The sequence below is a fragment of the Papilio machaon genome, chromosome 2, assembly GCF_912999745.1.
Source record: "Papilio machaon chromosome 2, ilPapMach1.1, whole genome shotgun sequence".
NCBI classification, from domain to species: domain Eukaryota; kingdom Metazoa; phylum Arthropoda; class Insecta; order Lepidoptera; family Papilionidae; genus Papilio; species Papilio machaon.
This window is the reverse complement of record NC_059987.1, coordinates 9,429,330-9,455,901: the sequence shown is the minus strand read 5'-3', so window position 1 is coordinate 9,455,901 and position 26,572 is coordinate 9,429,330. Positions and strand designations below refer to the sequence as shown.

At 32.3% G+C, this 26,572-nt stretch overlaps 3 protein-coding genes and 2 non-coding genes across 5 annotated transcripts; 3 read left to right on the top strand and 2 right to left on the bottom strand.

Annotated features, from left to right (window-relative positions):
* Positions 1 to 7,014: 7,014 nt before the first annotated feature.
* On the bottom strand, positions 7,015 to 11,186 carry LOC106713922 (calcium and integrin-binding family member 3). Its single transcript, XM_014506827.2, has 5 exons — positions 11,035 to 11,186; positions 10,082 to 10,116; positions 8,275 to 8,392; positions 7,844 to 7,971; positions 7,015 to 7,375 (listed from the first exon to the last, which is right to left on the bottom strand). Exons 1-5 carry the CDS (start codon positions 11,083 to 11,085, stop codon positions 7,138 to 7,140), a joined length of 570 nt encoding a protein of 189 aa, XP_014362313.1. The 5' UTR covers positions 11,086 to 11,186; the 3' UTR covers positions 7,015 to 7,137.
* A 1,144-nt stretch (positions 11,187 to 12,330) lies between these two features.
* On the top strand, positions 12,331 to 12,402 carry Trnah-gug. The gene has a single exon. It is a non-coding gene; the product is annotated as a tRNA-His (tRNA).
* Positions 12,403 to 15,523: 3,121 nt separating this feature from the next.
* On the bottom strand, positions 15,524 to 15,595 carry Trnah-gug. Its single transcript has one exon. It is a non-coding gene; the product is annotated as a tRNA-His (tRNA).
* Positions 15,596 to 17,396: 1,801 nt separating this feature from the next.
* Positions 17,397 to 18,471, top strand: LOC106713924. Its single transcript, XM_014506829.2, has 3 exons — positions 17,397 to 17,600; positions 17,931 to 18,018; positions 18,336 to 18,471. The coding sequence occupies exons 1-3, from the start codon at positions 17,540 to 17,542 to the stop codon at positions 18,466 to 18,468; spliced, it is 282 nt and encodes a 93-aa protein (XP_014362315.2). The 5' UTR covers positions 17,397 to 17,539; the 3' UTR covers positions 18,469 to 18,471.
* A 1,141-nt stretch (positions 18,472 to 19,612) lies between these two features.
* Positions 19,613 to 20,977, top strand: LOC106713911 (ubiquitin-conjugating enzyme E2 N). The gene has a single exon (XM_014506816.2). It carries the CDS (start codon positions 19,832 to 19,834, stop codon positions 20,285 to 20,287), a length of 456 nt encoding a protein of 151 aa, XP_014362302.1. The 5' UTR covers positions 19,613 to 19,831; the 3' UTR covers positions 20,288 to 20,977.
* The last annotated feature ends 5,595 nt before the right edge of the window (positions 20,978 to 26,572 follow it).

The window sequence follows — 26,572 nt, the reverse complement described above, 5'->3', positions numbered from 1 at the left end:
GTTGGCACACAACGTTTTATAAACTTTAAAGTTTTGACTTAAATTTTTACGGCCGGTCGCCTGCCTGTCGCCAACTGTACTTGAAAGGAAATTCTGCAAATAACATAAACTAAATAATCATAGCTAAATAATTCAAAATTATTTCTTTTTTTTTAAAGTTATAATCACTGTAGAAATACAAAATGATATTTCTTAAAAGAATTTGTGCAGAATATCTTGTCCCAATCAATTAGAAACAGCCTGCGGGACAATATTGTACTTTTATATACAACGTCCCTTATTATCTCCTTCATTCCCGGGACTGCTCAGTCAAAGATATCCGTCCCCAAATGCGGGGTGTATTGCCCAACTTTTGTTTAGTTTTTACATTAAAGCGTCTGCTTCGTAAGCTCGGACCCTTGGACTTAGTTAGTTGTTTTGTTGATAGTTCGCAATTTGTCGACAAAAAATGTACCACTATTTCATATAAATAACATTTGATTATATTGTTTTTTTTTTGTTAGAATGTGAGTTTTGGTATTAAGTAATAATGTTTCTTCAATAGGATTTAGTTTTAAATCGGAAAAAATAATGTGCATATATAAGTTTATTTTTTATTACCCTATTAAAAAAATCCGGTGTCAATGGACTGTTATAAAAATTTAATCATTGTTTTCTTTACAAACTATATGTACTTTATATTACTTTCTAAAGGACATTTTCTTTTATAATACTAAAAAAAGACTTCAAATAGTCCCTTTACACAATCGTTACCCTTTTAAGGTTCCGATTGAAAACACATACATATAGAAAGAACGAAAATACTCGCTATCGTATGTTTCAATAAAAGATTTTTTTGGAATTCACCTTTGAAACAGGTAATGGATTACAGAACTGCCGTATTCAAATCTATACCCTAGAGGGGTTCTTTCCGAAGTGCGGAATTAAATCAATTTCGTTTAAGTCACGCGTAAATCGGCTTTCTGTTGATTTGGTAGAACACGTGAATAAGTAACCATAAGTATTCTGTGTAACCATATTTCTTAGTGCATTAATTTTTTGTTACGTGAAAAAATAAAGAAAGATAATTTCCTCAATAGACATTTATCTTTCCGTATTTTTTTTAGAATGTGGTCAATAAATGGTTCACATATTTACTGTTAATTCTAGAAGAAATTTACATCTCAATACATTCGGGTCTAGACTTTTAAATTATATCAGAACTTTTACACAAAATCAACTATTCAGTAGTATAGACTCGAGACAGTATAGGCTTTTGTATTTTATTCCAAACAATTTATTATTGTCAAGTACAAAAACTGTTAAAGCATAACAAAAAATATTTGTATAAAAATATGTAAGTAATGAGAAAATAAGAGTGGTGTTTGCTTAGTAAATTCAAAAAGGAACGTAGCAATACTTATATAAGTGTGGGCAGAGGTTCACTTGTGTTTACCTCCGTTGCCCACGTAATCAAAGACCACGAACTTTGGCATACATAACAGCTCCCCGCGCTGTTACAATAAGCCGCTGAAATTCTTCACCCGATGAAATAGTTAGATACGGTTTCTTAAGAGATGGAACTTTTTTCGTTGGATGGATCGATGAACGTTTCAAGTTAAGCACAACTTAATGCACGAGGATAATGATTTTTCGTTTTTCGATTTACATATGTACATTTATCCGACGTTCTTACGGTGAAGGAAAACATCGTGATGCAACCTGCACATATCTGAGAAGAAATTCAATGATATGTGTGAAGTCAACCAACCCGCACTTGGCCAGCGTGGTTGACTATGGCCTAGTCACCCCTAACTTGGGGTAGGCTCCGAACCCCTCGGTGGGGACGTATAGTGAGCTGATGATGATGATGATGATGATGTTTTTAGCTGTACATTTTAAATAATATTAAATCATAACTTTAATAAAGTTTATCATGAATTGCAACCGTCGTAACAACTGCCTAAGATTCTTGTTATTTCATAAATTTTCAAAGAATATGACAGAGATGGTAAACGTAACAAACAGCTCTTGTTAGAAAGCAATGAATTGCAGACGACAAATAGTCAATTGTTTATCAGAATCCACTGAGAGCGTTTGATTTTGAAGGTATTAATTAACTTTCAGCATTTTGTCAATGCTTTAATTAGTCTCAGAATAACGTTAATCTTGAAATGCGATAAAATAACGAACAAAGGAACAGCGTTCATTCATTACGAACACCTGAAGTGTTTTTGTACTCTAATTAAAAAGTTTCGAATTTAAAATGACACGATTTTTTCTACTTTAAATGAATCTTTTTTGAAGTAACTTCTTGTTAATAATTCTTAATAAAAAAATTTTAGACTTAGACAACAGTTAAATAAATTAAAATATATTTTCATCCAGATTTTACATAATTGTCTTTTCTACGTAGTATTGACTTTAGTAAATTAATAAAAAAAAAACAATGCCAAAAACATTTTTAACTTTTATTTAATCTTTAAGTTCATTTAACAGTTAGATATATTTCATAGCAGTTAAAAGGTAACGACTAAATATATTCATCCTTGCTAATTAGTTGAGGGTTTCAAACTCGATCCTGCTTAATTTGTGTCACCAACAAATTATACAACCGGTTTGTTAGGCCACTCTTACTTTATTCGATTAGCTTGCCACTATTACTCTTTGTAAATATATAAATACATTTACACATTTAGTTTATGTGGTACCCGAATTAAGGTCTTAAAATGGACGATAAGTTAGTTAAAATCGACTAATCTTTAATTCAGAAAGGTTTATTCTATCTGATTTCTAACACCCATTTTTTTGTTAGAATTGTTAGTGTTAGTGTTACTGTTCAAACAGATAAGATTTCCAAACCGATAACAAATATTAATGCAAATATTTTGTACTGACAACACTGAGTTGTCAGAGAGAGGGATAGAAAAAAATATCGAGAAGTGGAAGGTTGAACATTCTATCATCGAGCTGTTGAACGAGAACGTTGTATGAAAAATAAAGTAATGATCTCAAATGCTTGGATTTTCTTCAGCACTTTACCTAGGCATCCTGAAAGTCTAAGAACTATTTAATATCAGTGCAATATAGAAGTAAGTCGTAAACCTATGTAATTAATGACATATAAATTAAATGCCTTCGTATAATAATTCGTTTAATTTTAATAATTTCCATCTATTTACTAGCAGTATTACCTAAGATAGTTTCCGCAACACCACTAAGATCAGGTTATGTTCAGCCAACCCGGTTCGATGTTGCATTTACTCTCTAATTCCAACACTGAGTAGAGTGATTCTGTACATAGCTTAATGATCGTATAACATATTAGAGACATATCTCTACATGTCATAGCCCCAGAGAGCGAATTAATCTTGTACCAGTCTTAGCGAGCTTCCGACAACATACATTAAATTGTCACCCCAAATTATACACACCCTTTCATTGTATCATGGTATTTTAACAAAGGAATAATGTCTGTCGTGTATTTTGGTTTTACACTGGATGGAAATTTAATTATTGTTTGTTTGTGTCATTACTTATACAGAAAATACTCAATTTTGCCTTTGTTAAAATTGAAAAGTAGAAAAATCTTTATATTAATTGAAAAAAGAAAAACTCATGGAAGTGAAGAGTGTGGAAGTACTAATCTGTCGTTATTTTTTATATGTTTTTTTACTCAAAAATGAAAAAAATATACTTATTTTTATAGTTATTCCTATAAAATACTTTATATATATTTTCTCTAGAGAGTTCGCCTTAAGGTTAGCCACTTTCATGAAAATGAGAAACAACAGCAAACAGACCGGTGTGTACTCAGCTAGCCGCAGCAGCTGAGGTACCGTCGTAATTTTCTTTCACGTTTCGCCGACGTCGTATAATTTCACTATTTGTCGTTTACAATCCCCAGAGTCTCAGAGTTATTTGTTGAGGATATACGCTCATGAAAATGTACCATTCTTCATATATTTTATAATATTTTGCTAGAAATTTATATAACACATGTATGTCTCTTGGTGCTGTAAATTTTTTACTAATTTTTATAATTTTATTTTACTCATTTGACATTGTTTTAATGTTAAAAAAATTAAGAGATTCCATTTTACCATTCCAAAAATTGGAACACAAAGAGAAATTTTCCCTTGAATTTCCATTTAATTGCCATTTTGTTGTCTCAACTCGAATTTCGAAACGGTTATGACGTAATAACAAAGATGGCGGTCGGCTTGGGCGAGCGCAGCGCCCTCTACAGACACAGGTAAACCCAGACGGACGCAATCACGGCCAACCCGAGCGAAATTAATGAAAAGCTAAGTACTATTTTAAATATTAAAAAAAATCTTTGAAAATTATTAGTTTCTCCATCAATTACACATGAACTGATGGATAACTAATAACATAACTCCCAATGGATACTGGATGTCCAAGTACTCCCCCTGTAAGAATATTTTTAAAAAGATTACACACACATTGAACTTTGTTTTTATATTATTCTTGATATGTTTAATAGAAAAAATATCATCATCATCAGCTCACTATACGTCCCCAACTGAGGGGCTCCGAGCCTACCCTAAGTAAGTGACTAGGCCATAGTCAACCACGCTGGCCCAGTGCGGGTTGAAATGTACATATGTAAATCGAAAATCGAAAAACACATTGGTACATGGCGGGATTCGAATCCAGGACCTGCAGTTTGCAAGTCAAGTGCTTAACCCCTGAGCCACCGACGCTCTCTAGAAAAAATATACTACTTTTAAAAAAATCTTTTAATTTTCATAGAATTAATGAGAATGAATTGGACATTTATATCCCCTGAGAGGTATTGATCTGAAAAGTAGAGTAATAGATGGAATAACTTAATTATTCAAGAAAATGAGAAATTTATAAATTCTTAAAAAATATTAACAGCGTTTTTTTGTGTAATCCATCGTGATGTAATGTAATATGTAGTTAATATTATTTGCCGTTTTAAAAATATTCTATTACTCTGTGTACTTCTGTCAAATTTCTAATTTAATACGACCTCTATTTCCAACTTTTTAAAAACAAAAAAAAATCAATGGTGATTTCTGAATATTAAAGAGTAATTTGAAACAAGCTTTATAATCAACACATTATGTGAATTTCAAAGTATCAACTTTTACTGAACAACAAGCGGGATACCTCTACATACACGGATATTTCAAAGTTGCTCAAAAGAGACTTTTGTGAAGATTAATGTTTCATGTTTGCTTTAGAACTCATGGCTTAATTCTTTATCATAAATTAGCTCAGCCAAACATATATACATTAAAATATTTTGGGATCATTAAACAACGCAGTTCTTTAATATAGAAAACAGTATGGAAATCAATAAAGAAATAATGTTTATACTTGAATACATTTCCTTACAAGCTTTAGTGAACTATCTAACCAACTATAGTTAGAAAGTAAATAGTAAGTACTGTATAAATATATATTCAACTTAAAATAAAAACATTTATGTTTTTAAAAACCCCAAACCTCTTATAAATGTTATTCATGGTCTGCTCTTTAAACCAAGGACTAGTACACCTGAATAACCTTCAACATCTAAGTCATTTATAAGCAAAGGAACCAATTTAAGTAATGGATTTTATGATATATTGTAAAGTTTATTACTTACTATGTCTTGTTTTACCATATTCGTAAACTGAGTTTTCTGGGTTATGAAAATACAGACACAATTACTAGATATATTATATTGCAGTAACACGATCTGTCTTATTAATATAGGGTTTTTCAACAAGAACTTTGTTTTTCAATTGGGGCCACACCAACAACATGACAGTTTTGACATTTAGTTTTTTAACCTATTCGTAGTAGATGCTTTGGCAATTGCTACAATGAATTCAATTTCGCTCGAAAATCGCATTAAAATAATTAAAATCCACTATGAAAATGGTGCAATTTATTGCAAACCAAATTTCCCGATCGCATAATTTCACGAAATTCAGCTGTTAAATGGCCAGCCAGATCGTGTGAAAACCCTATATTATAAATGCGAATGTTTGGAGTGGATGGATGGATGGATGTTTGTTTGTAAGTATCTCCGGAACGGTTTTTACAGATCTTGATGAAATTTGATGATAAATGGCTGGAGGAATACATAGGCTACTTATGAAGTTAGTAATATATAAAATAAAGCACAAATAGATTACTTAAAGCCTAAACTTACACTATAATCGAGATACTCAATCAACGTATAACTTAATTACAGGCGACACTTGATGGATGCAAGATAGATTGACAATTAAGTTACTTAGGGTAATGAAACAGTAATAGGCAATCAAGGCATTGTCGCTGATAGATCTCGGTATGATCCCACCGCGCAGGCTAACCTATATCTATTATAGATGTAGGACTTTAACCAATCTTTGTCATAGATAGTTGGCTACTTTTAATTACTAATTATTCTGTATAGACTCCGTAATGCTTTTGAGTAAAACAATCTGTGCTCATATTTATTTTACATAGCTTTGACGGTATTAAAAATAGATCTAGTAATGAATATAGCCTATGTTACTCAGTGAAAATGTAGCTTTCTAATGGTAAAATAATTTTTGTAATCGGTCCTGTAGTTTTTGAGTATATTCGAGACACAAAAATACAAATCTTTCCTCTTTATAAAATAGGTATAGATGAATTCTTTCTTCTGCATCTTTGGTCGAATAAATTGTATAAAACAAATTTTAGTAAGATGAGTATTAAAATATTTTACGAAACATTTGATACACAATACTCAGAAAATTTTTTGTTTTATCCTCTTAAACAACATAATTTGTGAAAAAACCACTACTTAAAAAGTTTCCTTTTATTCCCGAAAAAAATTCATAATAATTCCACGAAACAAAATTCTCAAATAAACGAGTTTTCGGCTCCCACGCGTTCAGAGAAAAAGCTTTTAAATTGTTTTTATTTGTCATTATTAAGTATTTATTTTGATATAGAATACACACATAAAATAATGAAAAAATAGCATTCCTGATAAAGAATTTGTGTGATAGTTTTGGGGTGGATTTTTATAATAATTTCAACTTTTACTGGTGCATTGTCTAAAGACCACCAGTCCTATAAGCAGCTAATGCTGTCATAAATGTAGTCAATTGTTGTTCAATCACCTAACTTATTCTATCAATATAATTAAACTCTAATATGAAATGTGGATAAGAAGTCAGGTGCGCGTACAACAACATGCTCGAAGTCCATAAAAGACAATCTCCCGTCTCCGTCGACGTCAGCTTCATCCAGGACGCTGGCAACGATCTCGTCTCTTTCCTGTGGGTGCAACTCGCCCTTGGTTAACAACCGTGTAGCTTCCAGCAGATCCTCGCGCCCGATGTACATGTCGTCGTCCAGATCGTAGATACGAAATGCGTACCTGTTGTATAAAAGACTTACAGTAAGTTTCAATACGAGATAATGCAAAAAGAAATAATTCGTTCGAAATGTTATTCTGTAATTTTTTCCGTCATTTTCCTTCTGTCGTATCTTCTACCTGTAGAGGAAATATTTAGGTATCCTTTTACATCGACTCCATGTAGAGTTAATAATACAATAAATAACAACAAAACACTAGAAGAACTCAGCTAGTAAACCAACTTCTGCTTGTTTCTAGGATCCGAAAAGAAAAATTTAAATATCTACAATGATTAAAATAATTTTAGACTAATTTTAAAATACTCCAACAAACTAAACATAGAAAAAAAATATATATAGGTAAATATCTAGTATAGAATTTAATAACATATTTCAATTCCACAAAATATATTTTATATTTAAATCTTGCAATAGCGAAATCTTTCTTAGAAATGTGTGTTGGATTTAAAGTGCAGAGTGGCAGTCTCACCAGGCTTTAATATCCCTCGGCGCCGCTTCACTAAAGACGGACATCATGTCGAGGAAGTCCTCAAACGTAAGGTTGCCGGAGCCGTCGTGCGAGAATACTTGGCAGATGCGACGCTTGAATGGATTCTCCTGAAACCAATTTTAAATTTAACATTTTATATTTCGATACGAAATGGAGTTACCGACGAAAAAAAACACCATTTCGAGAATAAATTAAAATTATTTTTTTTTTACTTTGTATAACAACTATATCTAGATCATTTTTCTTAGCTTTAAATCAATTTTGCAAAAACGGTACACAGTAAAAATGTTTCAAGATCGATTATTGAGTTTGGAGTTATCGTACAAGCAAAACTTGGTATACAAAAATAAACCTCGGGCGACAACTCGTATAAACTTAGGTTATTATTGTCAATAATAATAGAACAATACCTTTAATTCAGGAAGTTTTTCTATTTCTTCAACAGGCACCACTATAGTGTGAGCTTGATTTTCCGTCATCCGCTTTGGGACTAAATCCGGGTTCACCTCTCGAAATCGCTTGAAAACTCTAATAGATATGAAATATTTAATGTATGAACTACATTAACATAGACTTCAACCTTAAATGTACTTTTTACCTATCAATTTCTCTATTGTATAAGGTATATATCTATTGTAATTCACTACCGAAACATCTGTGCAAAAACATCTCTATCATTCTCTATGAAAAAATAGAAAAATTATATTTTGTACAGTTGCTTCGTCGGCAATGTAAGTCGAAGATAAGGTACAAATAATTTATAGCCTACTGGCTCTAACAATTAATATCCCATTTCGTATTCTTTCAACAAACATTTCTTATGTTTTGTAATCTTATGAACTATAAACGACTGGCCAGTAGTCGCTTCATCAAGTCGTAAAAAATAAAAACTTTTTTTTGGGACAAAACAATTTCATACCGCGCCGGTCACTGACATCTGCGTACTCTAATAAAATATTAAGATATAATGTTTTTATATTTTATTTCGTTTATTACTGAATTGTAAAATACTTTTAATTGGATTCTCTGATTTGCTTCATTACAATAATAAATTAAAGTATATTATTATCTCAACATACGTTAAAATTTTGGGAAAAATACACTATTATAAAATATTTAATGTTAAACATTAAATATACTTAAGTAAGATTATGCCAAAAAACTTAAAACAAGAAATATATATATATATATAGAATTATTGATCTATAAAATTGGGTACAAAATATTGCATGTAAAACTCCCATTAACCATCGAAGATCCAATCATAGTATTGGTTTTAGTGCACTATAATTAATGTAGACAGGTCTATTATTCATTACATTGTTCTAAAAATGTATTCCATATTCAAAAATGTAACAATGTAAGTTCAATCAAGTACACATAATACTACTTAATTACATTTTTAAAACAAAATAAAACTGTTAGTTTCCAAAAGCTTTTATTTTTATGTGTTTTCCACCTGCTGTATTTTCCATATTCAACATTTGTTTATACGGAACTTAAAGTAATGTAATATAATAAAATGCAAGGAAAAAGGATATCTAAAATTTTTCAAAATATATTAAGAACAATATAAAATATCGAAGGAAAATATAAATTTCACGATACTGCAATAGTTTTCGCATAAAGTACCCATTTTCTTGAAAAATATCGTGCCGAATGCCAGGCCCATTAAACGAAAGACGTCGTCTTACTGAATGTAATATGACAGCTGTCATAGACAATCGCACAATAAACTACGCCTTTCAATATTTGAAAATGATATGGAAATATTCGTAATAAAATTCCAAGAACAAAGAAGAATATTTTGAATTACAACATGTTTCTTAAAGATACATTTTTGAACTATTCATTTCAACAAAATTAAAAACAAAACAATAATAAATTTTATAAAAAGGGTAGTAGAATTAGCAGTCCCGCATAGTCTGTGTTGCACGGTTAGTTGCGCTAGTGGAAAAAGGGTCTAAAATACGGATTTAAAACAATAGCTGTGTAAGCTTTCAACTCATAGTATAAATACTGGGCCCATAAATTGTTTACGTCTTCGTTGTTAAACGGAACCCAAGACGATCAGAATTTTTTACGACAATACTCAAGTGAGTGCAGACAAGAACGTAATAACATTCAAAGTTATTATCCTCTATAACGTTTATTTCACAGCTTTTTCTTATTCTGTCGAACAGAAATTGGATTTGTTGAAAAACACCGACCACTTACCTTAATATTTCCTTCCTTGTAAAAAATGTACAGTCCTATTTGTAAATCACAATACATTTTACCGTTAATAAGATATCATTTAAATGAAAGGAATACTTGCTTTTTTATATCAAAAGGTGGCAAACGAGCAAACGGTCACCTGATTCGCCGAAATAGCTAGGCGACCGTTGCCCATAGACATCCGCAAATGCAGATGCGTTCCTTACCTTTAATCAACGGAGAAGAGGAAGCACAGAAAGAGGATATTTCCCCTTTCTATGCGTCCCCTCTTCCGCCAAATACACTTCCTCTTTTTAGTCCTCTTTCCCTTCCCATCCTTTTTAAGAAAGGATGGGAAGGGAAAGAGGACTAAAATTAGGCCTCCGGCACCACACTCATCGGACGAACCGCGGAATTGCTTCCACTTCAAGCCTGTCTTCTGTGTGGTCGTGGTATACCACCGGTCGACCCGGCCCATTCGTACACTCTACAAATATTGTTGTTGCCGGATCTACCACTGCCTAAATGTTAATGTCTGTTTTTCTTATTACAGTTTAGACTTTAATAGTTCAGTATACAAATGTGCCTCGTGTCTGAAAATTTTCCCTTGACATTGTATTTGTGCTAAATATAAAGTCAAGGTCACCGAACATATGATACAGCTATTGTTATTAGTAATATCCACTAAAATAGCAGTACTGCAATGTTTAAAGCACAGATGTCCAATTCAAGATTATGGTGTTGTAAATAAAAATGCGCAAAAAAAATATATCTTTTCTTTAACGATCATTACGATGACGTTTACAAAGCGCACATTCACAATTACGATTAGGCAACAAACTTGATGTTTTATTAGAAAAAAAAATACGACTTATGTATGTACTTGCCGATACCTAGTTAAAAACATTTGGGTCAGTTTTCATTCAATATTTATGTGCGATGTTAATTTTATGGCAAACAATCAACTTATTTACCTGATAATCTTCTAATTGCTGTTCCGTAAAGGTTACAATTTTGTTCCCCATTCCCGTTATCCAGCTTGTTCGAATTCAATTCCTTTTGAATAATAAATCTCTGGGTTATATTCTATGTTTTATATAAAACAGCCTGTTGCGACGACAGCCACAAAACACTGCCGGTCGGAATAGAGTATACATTTCGGATTAGGGCGTGACTAGCGCAGACTAACACAAAACAGAGGCTTCTAATTTATAAAGGACTTTACAATAGTAATCGCATATGCTAGGTCTATAATCTTTTTCATCCTCCATGAATATTAAAAAAAAGGTATGTTCAAGCGTTCAATTCTTTAGAAATTTTCTTAACTCAAGCGTAAAGAAGACACTAAACTATAGTACTAAACGTGTCTGAAATACGGCAGTAATAAAACATAGTACAATTTGAAGCTCAAGTTGAATTATTTACATTACGACTTCAGTGTGTCCTAAATTAATATAAAATCATTCGCTCTACTTAGAACATTACACTGTAATTACAGTTAGGCGGGTCAGCTGTATGTCGCCGCGCCCCGACCTCGTCTAGTGCCTTCTTTACCGATTGCAACACAATTTTGTCGTATTTTTCTGATCATTTTTTCAAGATTAAAATTAAAGTAGACTTGTATAATTGCCAATGCTTTTCATTACAAAAAAAAACTCAATTTTCTTCTTTAGTTTACATTTGTTATGTATAAAATCTAGACTTCCTAAGGAAACCTTAAACAAATCTGGGTATAGTTAATAGAAAAAGAACAGGGACGTATGGATGGGAAACCTTTTAAATGATATTTTATCTAAATAATTAACGCATGGCACGTAAACCTGATATGTTGAATGTGAAACCTCCGGTTTCGCACGCATTCCGGCTTTTAGATAACTGCATTATGTCCTTACAGAATTTAAGAAACATGCTCGTGTTTTGGAACGTATTTAAAATTATTCTCATCGTTGCTTTAAAAATTGTTAACTAATGAACACAATTGTTCTCGAACTTTCGTTGTAAAAATTAACTCTACAGCGAAGCAGTTTTACTGAAGCATTTAAATATTATGAAAATACTCTGTCATCACTCTATCAAGTATCTTCATAAAAAAACAATACAAATACAAACTGTATTTAAAACTCAACTCATTGTATTTTAGCCAAAAAACAACAATTGTAGTTGCACAAAGAAAATCGATTCCAAACGTTTTTGCTGCCGGCAATATAAATTACTTTCTAATTGGACCGATACGTTGCTGTAATTCATTTTATCTGTCACTAGCTCCGACAGCCGTGATCGTCTAGTGGTTAGGACCCTACGTTGTGGCCGTAGTAACCCAGGTTCGAATCCTGGTCACGGCAGCGTATAGCTGTCGCGGCGGAGCTTATTTTTTATTTGTTTTTGTAGTATGTTTTAATATTAAAATAGGCAAGTGAAGATCTTTATTAAAACGTCAAATAAACCCTTGATTTTATGCACCTTATAAAACCGTAAGTTACTTAATAATAGACAACAGGTCTTTATTATAATTTATCCAAAACGCCTCGCTTTCAGCTCCCTGTCGCATTCGTCTTGGCATTCCTTGATGCTGGCGTAAATGTTGACGTTGTTTCCCGGAGAATCACACTCGTCGGACCATCTTATCAGGATACACTCCTGACCATTCGCATCGTAAGCATACCTGGCCAAGAATGAATATGGATTTATTTTCCTTTTTTTTGTAGCTGATGAAGTTGCAAGCAACAGCTGATATGAAGTAAATCTATTCTGCACTACAGAAATAAGCGACTGAACCCGACGTGCGTCGCAATGTTATTATTTGATGCAAGCGAAAAGTGTCAATTAAATCTAAATACATATTTATTTTGGGTCTGAAAACACCAGGTGGAATTAAATGAAATTAGATTTAGAACAATTTATTGAAACGTACCATTTTGAATAGACTGCGCTTTCTTCAACAACACAATTCGGTTCCACCGTGTCGGAGTTACATTTCAGGGGATTAACTGCAATAGATGTGAACAATTTTTAAGAGTTATTCAGTGTTAAAATATGAAATATTTAACATTTTGACTTACTTGCATCTGAGCTGAAAAATAAGCAAGAAATAAAAAATAACAAATAAGTTGCATACATTTCGTTGATGCTTACGCACTGCGTATGTTTCTTATTTGTATTTATAAAAGCATATAAATATAATATATAGTTTTTATAATTAAATTACTAGCGTACCGAAATTATCGCGTGGTCTATGTTTCAATAAACAGCGATTTATTTTATCAAAATTAAACAAGCAATGATTAAAAATAAAATTAAATAAACCCAACAACACATCACCCTCTTCAAAATCAGTAATTGTTAAGGCTGAAGGAAACAACTTACTTTTAAATTATATTTTAGGATCTAGTTGGAAGTTAACGCCACAAATGTACATATTTCTTTGCATAAATAAGGGGTATCGATACTAAGCAGAGAGCTCGTCTCGATCTTGAGTTCTTCATACTGAAGGGACACTACAGTCTGCCTTGACAAACTAACCATTACATATTACTAGATATTAGTTTCTGTCTACTTCCATTAACTTGACTAAATAAAATCGATACTTTAAGGGACTATAATCAATTGTATATAAGTGACGTGTCTATGTTACGTACACATTTAAACAAAGGAATAGATACATTTCTGTGAAAAATAAAATAAAACTATAAACTAAAATTAATTTATTACAATGTTGGTCAGCAAATAGAACACTATCATATAAAAAATACGTTAGTTTATTTAATGACTATTATCACATTCAGCTAAACATATATCTTGATTTGTGAATATGTTTGAGTCAACTTCGGGCGCAGCGCAGTCATCGGACCAATGCACCAAGTCGCAGTTCCCGCTATCCCAGTCGTAAACATACCTAGAACATAAGGAAGCCTATAATTATTACACTGAAACTAACACTTGTACTCTGGATGATTAAATAGACACTAAGGGATCGCTTGTGAGAGCCTTTTTAGTATAATGTGGCAAACGAGCAACCGGCCACCTAAATTCGCCAAATTAGCGTAGTGATTAATGCCCATAGAAATCAATATCAGCAGATGCTTTAATCAACAGGACAAACAAGGAAAGGACATACAAGAAAAGGATATTTTCCCTTCCAAATCCCCTACCCCTTCCTTACAACAAAAGGGTGGGAAGGGGACGAAAATTTGGCCTCCGACACGCATTCTCTGCAAAGACGGAATTGTTTCGACTTGATGCCTGTGTTTTGTGTGGTCGTGGTATTTTATTCGACCAATGCGGTGGTGGAGCTGGCCCATACGTGCAACAGATGTTATTTTTACTGGCTCTACCACTATTAAAGAAGTGTGAGAGATTAGTAGAAATACATCTACATTCGCTTATTCTTACAGTTTATGATGTACTTAACAGGACCTTTTAAAAAAGAAAAAATAATACCATTCAGAGCTCGGTGTGGATTCATCAACAAGACATTCTTTTTCTGTCGGTTTTGAGTGGCATTTTCTCGTATCAACTGTGAAAATGATTAAACTTAATTAATGAAATCATAAAATATCACATGAATATATTATAAAACTTATAAAAAGCTTACGAGCTTCTATAAACTTCATACAAAACAGTAATACGAACGAAATAAATAAAATAATATTCATCTCTACAGTATTACCAGTTCTGTTTATTACTATGTATTTTTATCTTTTTCTTTTACGCGGCTTATAGTTTTATATAAATTCAACGGTAAATTAAATAAAACAAATTGTTTTCATTTGAATTTAAATATTTTTTTATTAGTTTGGCCATGGTCCATGTTATATACTTTTTAGACTACGATTAAAAATATGGATAAATTTATTAAAGGAAATAACTTGTCCTGTCATTTTTTCTAGTGAAGTGATAGGTTTCTGTGGAATTCTGATCATTTCAATACTATCTAAGATGACCATCCTCAAGTACGATGAGAGTTTTGTGATCACCAGTTGAATAACATAGGAGCTAAATTACTTTGATCCTAGATTAATTATTTCGTACGTTTATTTTATCACGTTTTTGCTATCTTTCATTTGTTATAACAAAAAACAATTGACTGTGACCAGTAAAGAAGTGAAATTGTCTAATGCTAATTTTTACACTCTACTTTAGCTGATACATATAACTGTGTAACTATTGTCCTATGGTTGTGGCCGTAGTAATGTAGGTTCGAATCCTGTTCAAGATAGCGTGTACAGCTCTCGCGATGAAGCACCAATTTTATATCTGTACTTAGTTTATACCATGTGATAACTTTTAAGTTGAGGATAATTACTTTCTTTATTATTCTCTCACGTTAAGTTTTAAGAAAACCGAAAAATATTTTCAACATTTTAATGAGATGATAATCTGTAAGATAACTTCGTATAATTACTTTTATTATAATTCAAATTACACTAAAACAAAAAATAAGTCCCGCCGCGACAGCTTTACCGCTGCCGTGACCAGGATTCGAACCTGGGTTACTACGGCCACAACGTAGGGTCCTAACCACTAGACGATCACGGCTACCGGGACAGTTGTTTATTATGCGAATTTAGAGATTGTTATCGTTTTTAACTCCGAAGTATGATTACAAAATCAGTTACGGTTGCTGCTCGACATTACTCGGCAACAAAACATTGGTTCCACTTTCACTAACAGTAAAACATTTTTTTAATTTCGAGTATAAAATTGATGATATGCTGTTTAAATTATTTTAATTTTAAGGCTTTATTTAGTTGAAATAAGATGTCTCTATCCAATTAGTACTTATATAGCTCTAGTTAATTCGTCTTCAAAAGTATCTACAATTTCCATCTTTCAAGCGCACTAACTGAACCTTCTGAAGGCTATCTAAATTCAAAGTCTTACAGTACTATAGTCTTAACTTGATCCTTTAGAGACAAAGACAAAGTTTTGAGTTAAACTGTAATATCTGTGCCCCAATTTGCACAAATACTACATTAAAAGAGTTAAAACATAGCTAATAAAAAAATACTCTTTATCTAAAGTGAGTGGCATCGATACTAGGGTATCACAAGGATCCTTGAGCCAATTTAAATTTTGATCGAACTTCGTACAAAGTCTAGAGCGCATGCTTCATCAGTTTTCAACGCTTTGTACCTGTACGTGGTGAATGCTAAGGTAAAGCCTCGAAGCGATACTGGAATTGAGTTTGTGTCGCGGTAAACAAACGGTAATCCTTCGTTTTACCTCTCTGACAACAATCTTAACATAGATACACTAGTTTCACACTAACCTAGTTTATTTGAGCATAGACTCTGACTGCGTGAATTAAAAAAAATCATTTTAGGTATACCTTTTTGACCCGCCGATACAAAAACTTTTATTTTATATGCTGTATCTTTTAAATGCTTAGAAAGGGAAAATGTAAATTATTATTTTTGAGGCTTGGACTATGTCACTTCCGATCTTAATTAAACTTAGAAACGACCGTTTTGTATTTTTCTTACATAATTATTAACTACTAGCTGTCGCCCGCGACTCCGTCGAAAAAAAAATGAAAAATAGATGTTGGCTGATTCTCAGACCTACTGAATATGCTCACAAAATTTCATGAGAATCGGTCAAGCCGTTTCGGAGGAGTACGGGAACGAAAACTGTGACACGAGAATATTAGATAACGAAAAAAATAGTAATTTATCTTCTTCGACGTTTATAAATGACGTGAAAATTCTTTTTAAGTAATGTGAAAACAAATGATCTTCAGAATATCGCCGCAAACGGAAAGTGTTGGAAAAATAAGAAGCAATTTATCTTGGTAACGAACGATCGAAAAAAATACGCGTTGAAGATAAAAGATAAACAATTGAGAGGGACATTGAACGAATGGAATGCTATTTATTTAACGTGGACGTCCACATTCACAAATATCTACCGGTCTTGTTCATTGTGGGTAGATATGGTTGGAAGAAATTTAATAAACGCTCTCCTCTGATGTCTTTGCCATGTACCTAAATCATAAAAGTTCTCCTTAAATCACTTTAGAGTAAATATAAGAGATTAAATAAAACTTAAGAGTCATCCCTTAATTGGAAGAAAAACATAAACATCCTTTGAGTCAAAGTCCGACAACACATCTGCGGTTCCTCTGGTATTGCATTTGTCCATGAGCGTCGATGAACCTAAGTGTTCCCGCTGCTCGTTTGCCCCCTTCTACCATGTTATAACATACAAGCTTGCAGCAATTATATATTGTGTATTAATTACTTGATATAAGAGCAATTTCTAAACTATTTTTGTAGTATTGTTTCTGCAATTTTACCGAACATTATTTGTCGCGATTTTTAAACATATGTTCCGCTTTCCCGCGTTATATGTACCACATGCCATCTAGTTAGAACTGTAACTAATACATTTTAAAGATAACTCCGTGAGATTTCCTCGACTAAGTATATAAACAAACCACGATAAGTAGAACGTCGATAACCCTTTGATCGATTTGACGCCATGTTGAATTTTTGTTTTATTATCTTTACTTTATCGATGATTGTAACTCAAATTGAATCATGTGAGTTTTTTTTTAATTTAAATTTTTAATTTTATTATTAATTTAATTTTTAATTTTAATTTTTAATTACATTTTTTATTTTATTTTTAATTTTAGTTTTTTTATTTTAATTTTTATTTTACTACATAAAATACAACTACTAGAAGACGATGTGAATCTTTAATTATCCGTCTTTCTCTTACTTTATTTACCAAACGACTTTTTTTATTGAACCGTAAAAACTATTATATATACTATTAATAATAATAATTCCCATATATTACTGAGCGCTAATTCAATAAATCTTTAGCAATATTTGTACACATTTTATGGGTGTGTGTTATATTTCAGTGGATTCAGAGTTATGTAAGTTACCTGTGAAAGAAAGGCACTGCGTCATAGAATACGCTGCAAGAGAAAGATGGGCACATACTGAGCGGTATTATAAATTATTAATAAAATACTGAAACATTTTAGAGATCTTCAATACGAATTGCTGATGATCTTAAATAGCTACTTTTCTTTAAAACAGCTAAAAGATAATTTAAATTGTATGTCTTAAGTTTGAAACTTTCTGAGACTTTAATGGGCAAAGGAGTGGGAGTACAGACAAAGTACATAGCTCCCAGCTATGTCCACTTCTGCGTTCCTTTCATTTTTACTGTTTAAGATGGCTAATTCGCCACAATAGCAAACCGACCATCGTCCATCGACATCCGCTTAGTAAAGAGTTAAAGAATATTTTTTTTCTTTCAGTTACTCGTACGATTGGGACCAAAAAAAATGTATTCTAATAAGATGGGCGGAACACTGCGGCGAAGCTCCTGCCGGCACCAACAACTTTGCCAGCGACAGCGAATGCAGTAACGAATGTGGAGGATGGGCTTAATAAATAATCATAGTTTAAAATTTCACTTTTTTTATAGCAAAAATACCTTTCTGAAATCCAAAATTTTTTAATTGGCATACGTTGTTAAACTCTAATACGTAATATGTTAGAGGAATATGTCGTACATTATGACGTGAAGAGCATTAAGTAGGTAATTTGCAGGTTTCCAGCTCCATTAGACAAAAATTGAATATCATTTTTCATTTTGAATATGAAGATCGCGATGTCTAGACTGTTGAGTAGGGACATTTTTTTCCTTTAATAGATAGAACAGATGGCACGTTCTCTAATATTTTGTACAATCTTGTAATCTATATAAACGATTTGTTCGTTTGTTCTGGAGAGCTTCTTCCCCTAATTGCAAGAACAAGTCTACAGCTTTAAAAACAATTCAAACCCTGAACACTCATCTAAACTGAAATACTATAAGATTTCATTATGTATAAAGAACTATTATTACCATATTTCAGTCCGCTTTCGGTCAAGCAATGAAAAAAAAAATTATTTACAGTTGAATTGTTAAATTGATACCAACGCCATCTATATATTATCATAGAAAGATGTTTCTACTTTCTTGCACGATTAATATTTTTCTTATGAAAAAATGTCTCTCTCAATAACGTTATTAAAAAAATTGTTTCGATCTTGTGCTCAGTCCTGATTAAGTTCATTATCATTATCACAAACGCACAAACAGTAATAATTATCTTTTTATTGTGATAATGGCAATGCTACAAAAACCACAGAGTAAATAAGCAATTATGCTTAAAAATGCAATGTCACATGTTATATAAGATGATGGAACACATTGGGCTCCAAAAAACTAAATTCCTAAAACTCTGATATTCCTTTTAAAAATACTATTGTTGAAGAATAACAGTGAAATTGCACCACACAAAGTATTTTTAAATTCAGAAAGTAAAAACAAATTCTAATTAATACACTTAACATTCTACTAGATTAAGGCTCTTTATTAACTTTTGAACCTTAAAGTACCATTATCGTTGAAACATTGGCCAGGGTAATTTCTTTTCTCCGTTGAGACCACTCAATTTGGTCTGGTTTTAAACTATCCAGAAGAAATTAAAATGTAAAACTATTTGGTCTGTATACTCTATGGTGTTTTAAGCTATAATGTATTGTCTATACTTGAAAAAAAAATTGAAGTTGGTACTATACTTGCGCTTTTGTAGTCGCGTTTTGAGAAAAACTATGCTAAAATGCTATTATAATTTGTTGTTATAGAATTGGTGCCTCAGAATTCGGTATATACACGTGCAGTGCAAAGACAATTGGATATTTTTTTACAATTATATGATTACCTGCTTTCATTTGATAAATTGCGCTAGACCGCATATATAAAATGGCAGCCCTACCACGTAGAATAATCAAAGAGACACAGCGACTTATGCAGGAACCCGTGCCGGGTATCAGCGCAGTGCCTAGTGAAACAAACGCCCGCTATTTTCATGTAATCGTTACCGGCCCGGAAGACTCGCCATTCGAAGGTGGACTTTTCAAATTAGAACTTTTCCTGCCAGAAGACTATCCCATGTCGGCGCCTAAGGTTAGGTTTATTACGAAAATTTACCATCCGAACATAGACCGACTGGGTCGCATATGCTTGGATATATTGAAGGACAAATGGAGCCCCGCTCTACAGATTCGCACGGTGCTGCTGTCGATCCAGGCGCTTCTGTCGGCGCCGAACCCCGACGATCCGCTCGCAAACGACGTAGCCGAGCTGTGGAAGGTGAATGAAAGCGAAGCAATTCGAAACGCAAAGGAGTGGACACGGAGATATGCCATGGACAACTGAGCGGTAGCGAGCCCCGCGCCGCCCGCACGCATTCATCAGTGCCTATCCCACGCGCGCGACTCAAAGGGGACGAAAGTAAAAAAAATATCATGATTTTAAGAGTGCAAGTTACGTTTACATCCTAGGCCCAATAACTTGTGAAGAGACAATTGTGAAGAAATTTATATAAACGGTGGGCGAGGGCGCAGCGCGCGGTCTGCGCCCGCCGGCAACCTTAGCATTTCTACAGCCTCGCCCAGAGCTGGCAGCCCGCCTGCCCGACTGCCCGACCCTGCCCCCTCATTGTTTATCCCTCACTTGTAGCTTCGTTATGATATTAGGTATGCATATTTTTTTACTATAATTAAAAATAGTGAATATGGAGTATCAGGAGACTTAAATGTATATATTTCATGGTTATTAAATTTGGTTAATTTTATACAAAGGAAAAAGTGTCATCACAAAGTTCAACGCCTTTGTAAAAGAATCTTATCAATTGTATTTTTATTGCAAGACCTGATAAATTATAGGAAACAATGTCACTATCAGATCTTTAGCTAAAGCAGGACTTTGTTTCTGTTATACACTATAATAATCATTAGGTAACTTATTTTCCATTTCTAAACACTTCACTTGATTTTATTGTCTCTTATGTGTTCTCTATTTGTGTCTTGTATTAAAAGAGTCATCAACAAATTGTATTTATATAATGTTTCATTTGGCTTTGTGAGCAAATTTCAAAAATACATAATATACAAAAGCTAATTATTATTTTATTTATAACAATCTCTAAACTTTTGATCTACTGAAAAGATCTAACATATTCACTTAGGCCACAAAGGAATTATTTCATGCTTGTTAGCTGTTAACATGGATGTTACCAAGCCTTATTATCAGATTACCTGGTGAATTAAGAGCTCACATCCACAGTTGTCATAATACCCCTAAACTAGATGCTTTTCCGACGATGTTATAAGAAAGAAACTTGTCCCCGAGATAATGTTAATCTAATTTAAATATTTTTAGTATTGTGCACTATTAATAGCAATTTTTTAGATACAGAAAAGATGTTTTTTTTTTTGCAAAATGCACAAACTTTTAAATGATAAGAGTGGGTATGTATAACCTATATCATACCATAGTTTTCTCTTCACCTAAACTGAGTTGGAACTGCTATATAATTTTTTAACATAATGAAATGACATTTAAATATTGTTCACAAATACACTTCTCTTGTTACTAGAAGTATTCATAAAATTATATAATATTTTATGAAAAATTATCCCTACCCTAAACCTGGTAAGTAAAAAGTACACAAGTCAATATTAGTGTTGTATAAGACTGTGAGTATCGAAAGACTTGTAGAAAACATGTCAAATAGATTTGGAGATATTACAACATTAGCTTTGGTATGCAATTTCATGAAGAAATAAATAGAAAAGTAAGTATAAATATTGTTTTTATCTTTTGCCACACCAGTAGTTAACTTCATGTCACAGTATTCTAATAATACAGTAAGTAGTACATTTTAGGTTAGGTGAAATATAGAACTCTTGTTTCATGTCAATAAAAAAGCCATTTTTATATACTTCCAATCTCTATTGTGAAGGAATACATTGTGATGCAGTCTGCAGATTTTTGTGAAGAATTCAAAGAGGTGCGTGAAGTAAACCAAACCGCACTGAGCCAGCGTGGTTGATTATGGCCTAGTCACTGGTAACCCTATGATAAGCTCTAAGCTCCATTGTGGGCATGTTTATGAGCTGAAAATTATAAATCTCTGAATTATTAATATTGTCTAGTATTTAAAGACTTCAATATAATATGTATGAATTTTATATGTTTGTGTATTGTGTGTAATTGTGTGAAAAGTTTGCCAATCCACTTGCAAAACGGTGATTTTAAGACTTCCTGAGTACACTGTTTTGCATCCAAGTTCATAATTATTTTGTTGTAGAAAGAAAAAGCTGATGTAGTTGCCCTAGGTTAATCACCATCACCAGCAACTAGATGATTATTAGATGATGATTAAGTATTTAGTCATTAATTAAAATATACATAGGTGATGTGGGTAGACGTAGAAAGTAGCTTCTAGCAAGCATCCTGTAATTTAGAAACTTAATTGAATTTGATTGATTTCCATAGAAATCTCTCATAAGAGAGATTAAGAATTTGATGTCAATAGAGACAAATTTTTCTCAAAAGGTCATATGACAGTTTAGTTTATATATTTTTAAATCAACTTACAATCACTTATGAATGTTAAATGTAAATTTATTATTAACTAGCTTTCGCCCGCGACTCTGTCCGCGCGGAATAAAAACCTTAATAAGTAACCTATGTATTCTTCCAGACTATGTTCTACATCTGTGCCAAATTTCATCAGATTCCATTGAGCCATTCCAAAGATACCTTCAAACAAACATCCATCCATCCATCCATCCATCTAAATATTCGCATTTATAATATTAGTATTTTTATGCTTATATTGACAGAATTTAAGGTGCTTATTTAATTATTCTTTACTTGGAGGTACAAGTAGAGGTAACTTTTGTTTTGCTGGTACATATGGTGGCCGACTACATTTAATTTATTTATACGTTTTAAAAAAAGTATCTCCGTAGCAATAGACTTTTTAATTCATCTCTCCATTGTTATTAGCTTAAATTCTTCACAACTGCAGTGGCATCTGTGCCTTTGTAAGTTTAATAGTAGGTATAGTACTCGCATTTTATTTGGCACGTCGGGAATAAGACTACTGTAATACCCGACGTGCCAACTCAATATTTAATATTTATTTAATTGACATGATACTGCCAACTCAGTAAACATTTATCGGACCACGTCATCTAGAATCTTGCGACGAAGTTTTTGGTGGTCGCGGACCATCTGATCACTTTTTGTATGCCGTTTTTTCTGAGCACGCGATATTGCATGAACTAATGACGCAACGAAGCCGTGACGTTTTCTTTTTTATATAAAATGATTTGATACAAAAAATGTCATGTGATTTTAATAAAATGTAACTTGGGTAACTTTCCAGGGTTATACAAAACAGTAGATTTGATATTTTTTAAATACTAGCTGTAGCCCGCGCGGAATTAAAAAAAAACTTAAGTAGCCTATGTGTTCTTCCAGACTGTGTTCTACACCTGTGCCAAATTTCATCAAGATTGAGGTGTTCTGGAGATACCTTCAAACAAACATCCATCCATCCATCTAAAGATTCGCATTTATAATATTAGTAAGATTTATAATGTTAATATTAAATATAGCTACGTATATATTATCCGAATGCTACACTACTCAGGTGTAGTGTAGCATTCGGATTGTGAAATATTTTTTTAAATGGGTTCAGTAGTTTTTGTATTTAATTGTTACAAACATACAAATCTCTTTATAACATTAGCCTATGCAGACTAGTGTTCGCCTCTCCAACCTAGGGTATGTTGCTGACTCGTGTGAAGCCTTTGAATGCCGTCCTAGAGCCGTCGAGGCATTGAGCGAAGCTATTTAGTGTTTTTTCATTACAATAACCAATGTTTTATAGCGTTTATTTATTACTTTAGTAGGTACAATTTTCCTTACTAATAAGTTTCAGTTTAAAGAAGTTCAAAAATTAAAAATACCTGCACGCGTTTACACTAAAAAAGTGCTTATGTAACATTTAAACAAGTTGTATTATGCAATTAATACTTGCTAAAATTCCTGATATTGATTATATTAAAAATAGTATAAAACAAGTTTTGGTGAAATTCATTTCCTAAGTTAATATTATTATTTCATGAGAAATGAAGAAACAAGTCTGGTTGTGAATTATATGTATTCTAGCTGTCGCCCACGTCTCCGTCCGCGCGGAATTTAAAAAAAAAACATAATAAGTAGCCTATGTGTTCTTCCATCTACATCTATGCCAAATATCATCGAGATTTGGTGAACCGTTCTGGTGATACCTTTAAAGAAACATTCGCATTTATAATATTAGTAAGATTTAGATTTTACCTTTTACTGGGAATCGAACAAAGTCAAGGCCGCCAAATTATCTTCCCTTATCTACATCTGGTCGTGGTTACATTAGTCTGATAGAAATTATCTAAAATAAGATCAGCCAACATAATTCTAAAAACAATAATGTGACGCAAGTACTACCGCAGAATCGAATAATGCAGCACAATACAGAACCGTCGCATTGTTTTTGAATATATTGTACCGAAATTAACAATTCAAATCTGACGGTAGTCTGGAACAAAATGAGATCATAACTCTAAATATAACAAGCCTTGCTCTTAAAGATTTGTTCTGAAAAACATTAGACTTGACTAGTTTTGTAGCTTTGAAACATCACAGAAAGGACAATGGGCAAATTTGTATGGAGTTTGGGCTAAATGCTCAACAGTGATGAAAGCCATGCCATTTGAAAGATTATGGGGTGTTATTTAATTCATACTATGGCAGCCACGTCGAAATCGAGTGCGAACATGGTGTTTTCTATAAATTAATAAATACTATAAATTAATATATTTCTATAATATAAATTAATATATACTACAAAAATATTTGTTACATTTAATAAAATGTAACAAATATTTGTATATTATTAAAATATTATTGTAGTTCGAAAAAAATGTTTAAATCTATGTAATAAATGATAATAACGCAATAAACAAACAAACATGTTGTTTTTTTTCTCTTAAATATAAAACACAACACGATAATGCTACTAACTCCCATAGTAATTATTATATCTGAATGCTCGAAAACACCATGTTCGCACTCGATTTCGACATGGCTGCCATAGTATGAATTATATAACACTCCATAATCTTTCAAATGGCATGGCTTTCATCACTGTTGAGATCTTGGCCCAAAATGCCCATTGTCCTTTTCAATAAGCATTTTTTCTTCTTTTAACTTGACAAATTTAATTTTCAATAATTTTTTTAATGGTCTCTGTCAGAATTAGTTTAAAATTTATTTTAAAAAAAGCATCAGAAGGCAATCACAAACTTCCTTTTTTAAATGATGGAAATGTTGGTGCGGGAAAATAAAAGATTATGTATAAGTTTGTTCAGTTTATTCTTAACTTTAATGCAGACTAGAATAATACTCTTAGAAATGAGAACAACAATAGTTATTTCACATGTTACAGTGTCACCTACCATATGTACCAGCTTTCGATAAACGCTATTTATTATCTGTGGCTTTTTAATGTAAATAAATCTTATTCACAACAGCTAGCAATATAAAATTACATTTCAGGTTACATATATCTACATACAACTTGAACGTACACAGCTCACCGAAATAAACGTGAAATTCACACTACGAAGAACATGTGTTAAAACATGTCTCTCTCTTTTCAATGAAAATGAGAGAGTTAAATATGTTTTAATACAGTACAACAGTGGAAAAACACGATAATAGCTGACCAGTGAGGACGTGACGTCATTAAAATAGCTGTTAAGGATAAGAAAATCTGGATAAACTAGAATATTTGAGACATTAAATAAATTATAATAAAAAAAAATTACAAATGGAATTTTGGTTTGTTAAAACATTAGCCAATCGTGAATGAAAAAATAATATCTCTAAAGTGACAATGTTACATATTTCTCTTTTATAAATTAATGTTTAGAATTTGTAAGACCATCAGTCAACACTGGTCTTATAAAAATACAGAATACATAAGAAAGAAGAAGAACATACACATTGGGAAAGCTTTCTTGAGAAGATAGAAAGAAGCGAATTTCCGTAAGAGGGATACGTACGAGTCACTGATACATAATTTTTTTAATAATAGTTTTTTTATAAACATAAAACTCGTCCTCAGAGCGCTAAGCTTTGACTAAGAACAGTACATACATATTGATATAGATTATATAGTAATGCTATAGCCACACTATAAAATTTACAAAATATGACATATCTTTGAAACGCTACACGAAATAATGCTTTTTTTATAAATTATTTCTACTAATCAATTCATTTTTTTAATTAAATATAATCACTTTCCGCGCTCGCTATATCATGGAGACAGCGTATATTTTTTAATTTTTAATAAGGGGCAGATATATTTTTATATTGGCAGTACTGAATCGCTCGCAATGTCGACAACTTACGTACAACAATGTTACCATATTAATTAGTGTATTTTTTTGAAGGTTTACATTTGTTGTAGTCGACATTACAGAAATTTCAATTAACTGGATCTGTTCAGCTATACATCTAAATTAGCATTATAAGATTTTGCACTATGGTGTTAATGATATAATAAACATTGATTAAATCTTCTAACAAATAAAAAAA

What these genes read in the sequence shown, in the direction of transcription:
- LOC106713922 (XM_014506827.2), bottom strand. Translation starts at nt 11,085, where the DNA reads ATGGGGAACAAAATTGTAACCTTTACGGAACAGCAATTAGAAGATTAT. An exon ending in ACAAGGAAGGAAATATTAAG is followed by an intron (nt 8,393 to 10,081) that starts GTAAGTGGTCGG and finishes CATATCTATTAG; the next exon opens with AGTTTTCAAGCGATTTCGAG. An exon ending in AAAAACTTCCTGAATTAAAG is followed by an intron (nt 7,972 to 8,274) that starts GTATTGTTCTAT and finishes AATTGGTTTCAG; the next exon opens with GAGAATCCATTCAAGCGTCG.
- LOC106713924 (XM_014506829.2), top strand. Translation starts at nt 17,540, where the DNA reads ATGTTGAATTTTTGTTTTATTATCTTTACTTTATCGATGATTGTAACT. An exon ending in TGTAACTCAAATTGAATCAT is followed by an intron (nt 17,601 to 17,930) that starts GTGAGTTTTTTT and finishes GTTATATTTCAG; the next exon opens with TGGATTCAGAGTTATGTAAG. An exon ending in AGATGGGCACATACTGAGCG is followed by an intron (nt 18,019 to 18,335) that starts GTATTATAAATT and finishes TTTTTCTTTCAG; the next exon opens with TTACTCGTACGATTGGGACC.
- LOC106713911 (XM_014506816.2), top strand. Translation starts at nt 19,832, where the DNA reads ATGGCAGCCCTACCACGTAGAATAATCAAAGAGACACAGCGACTTATG.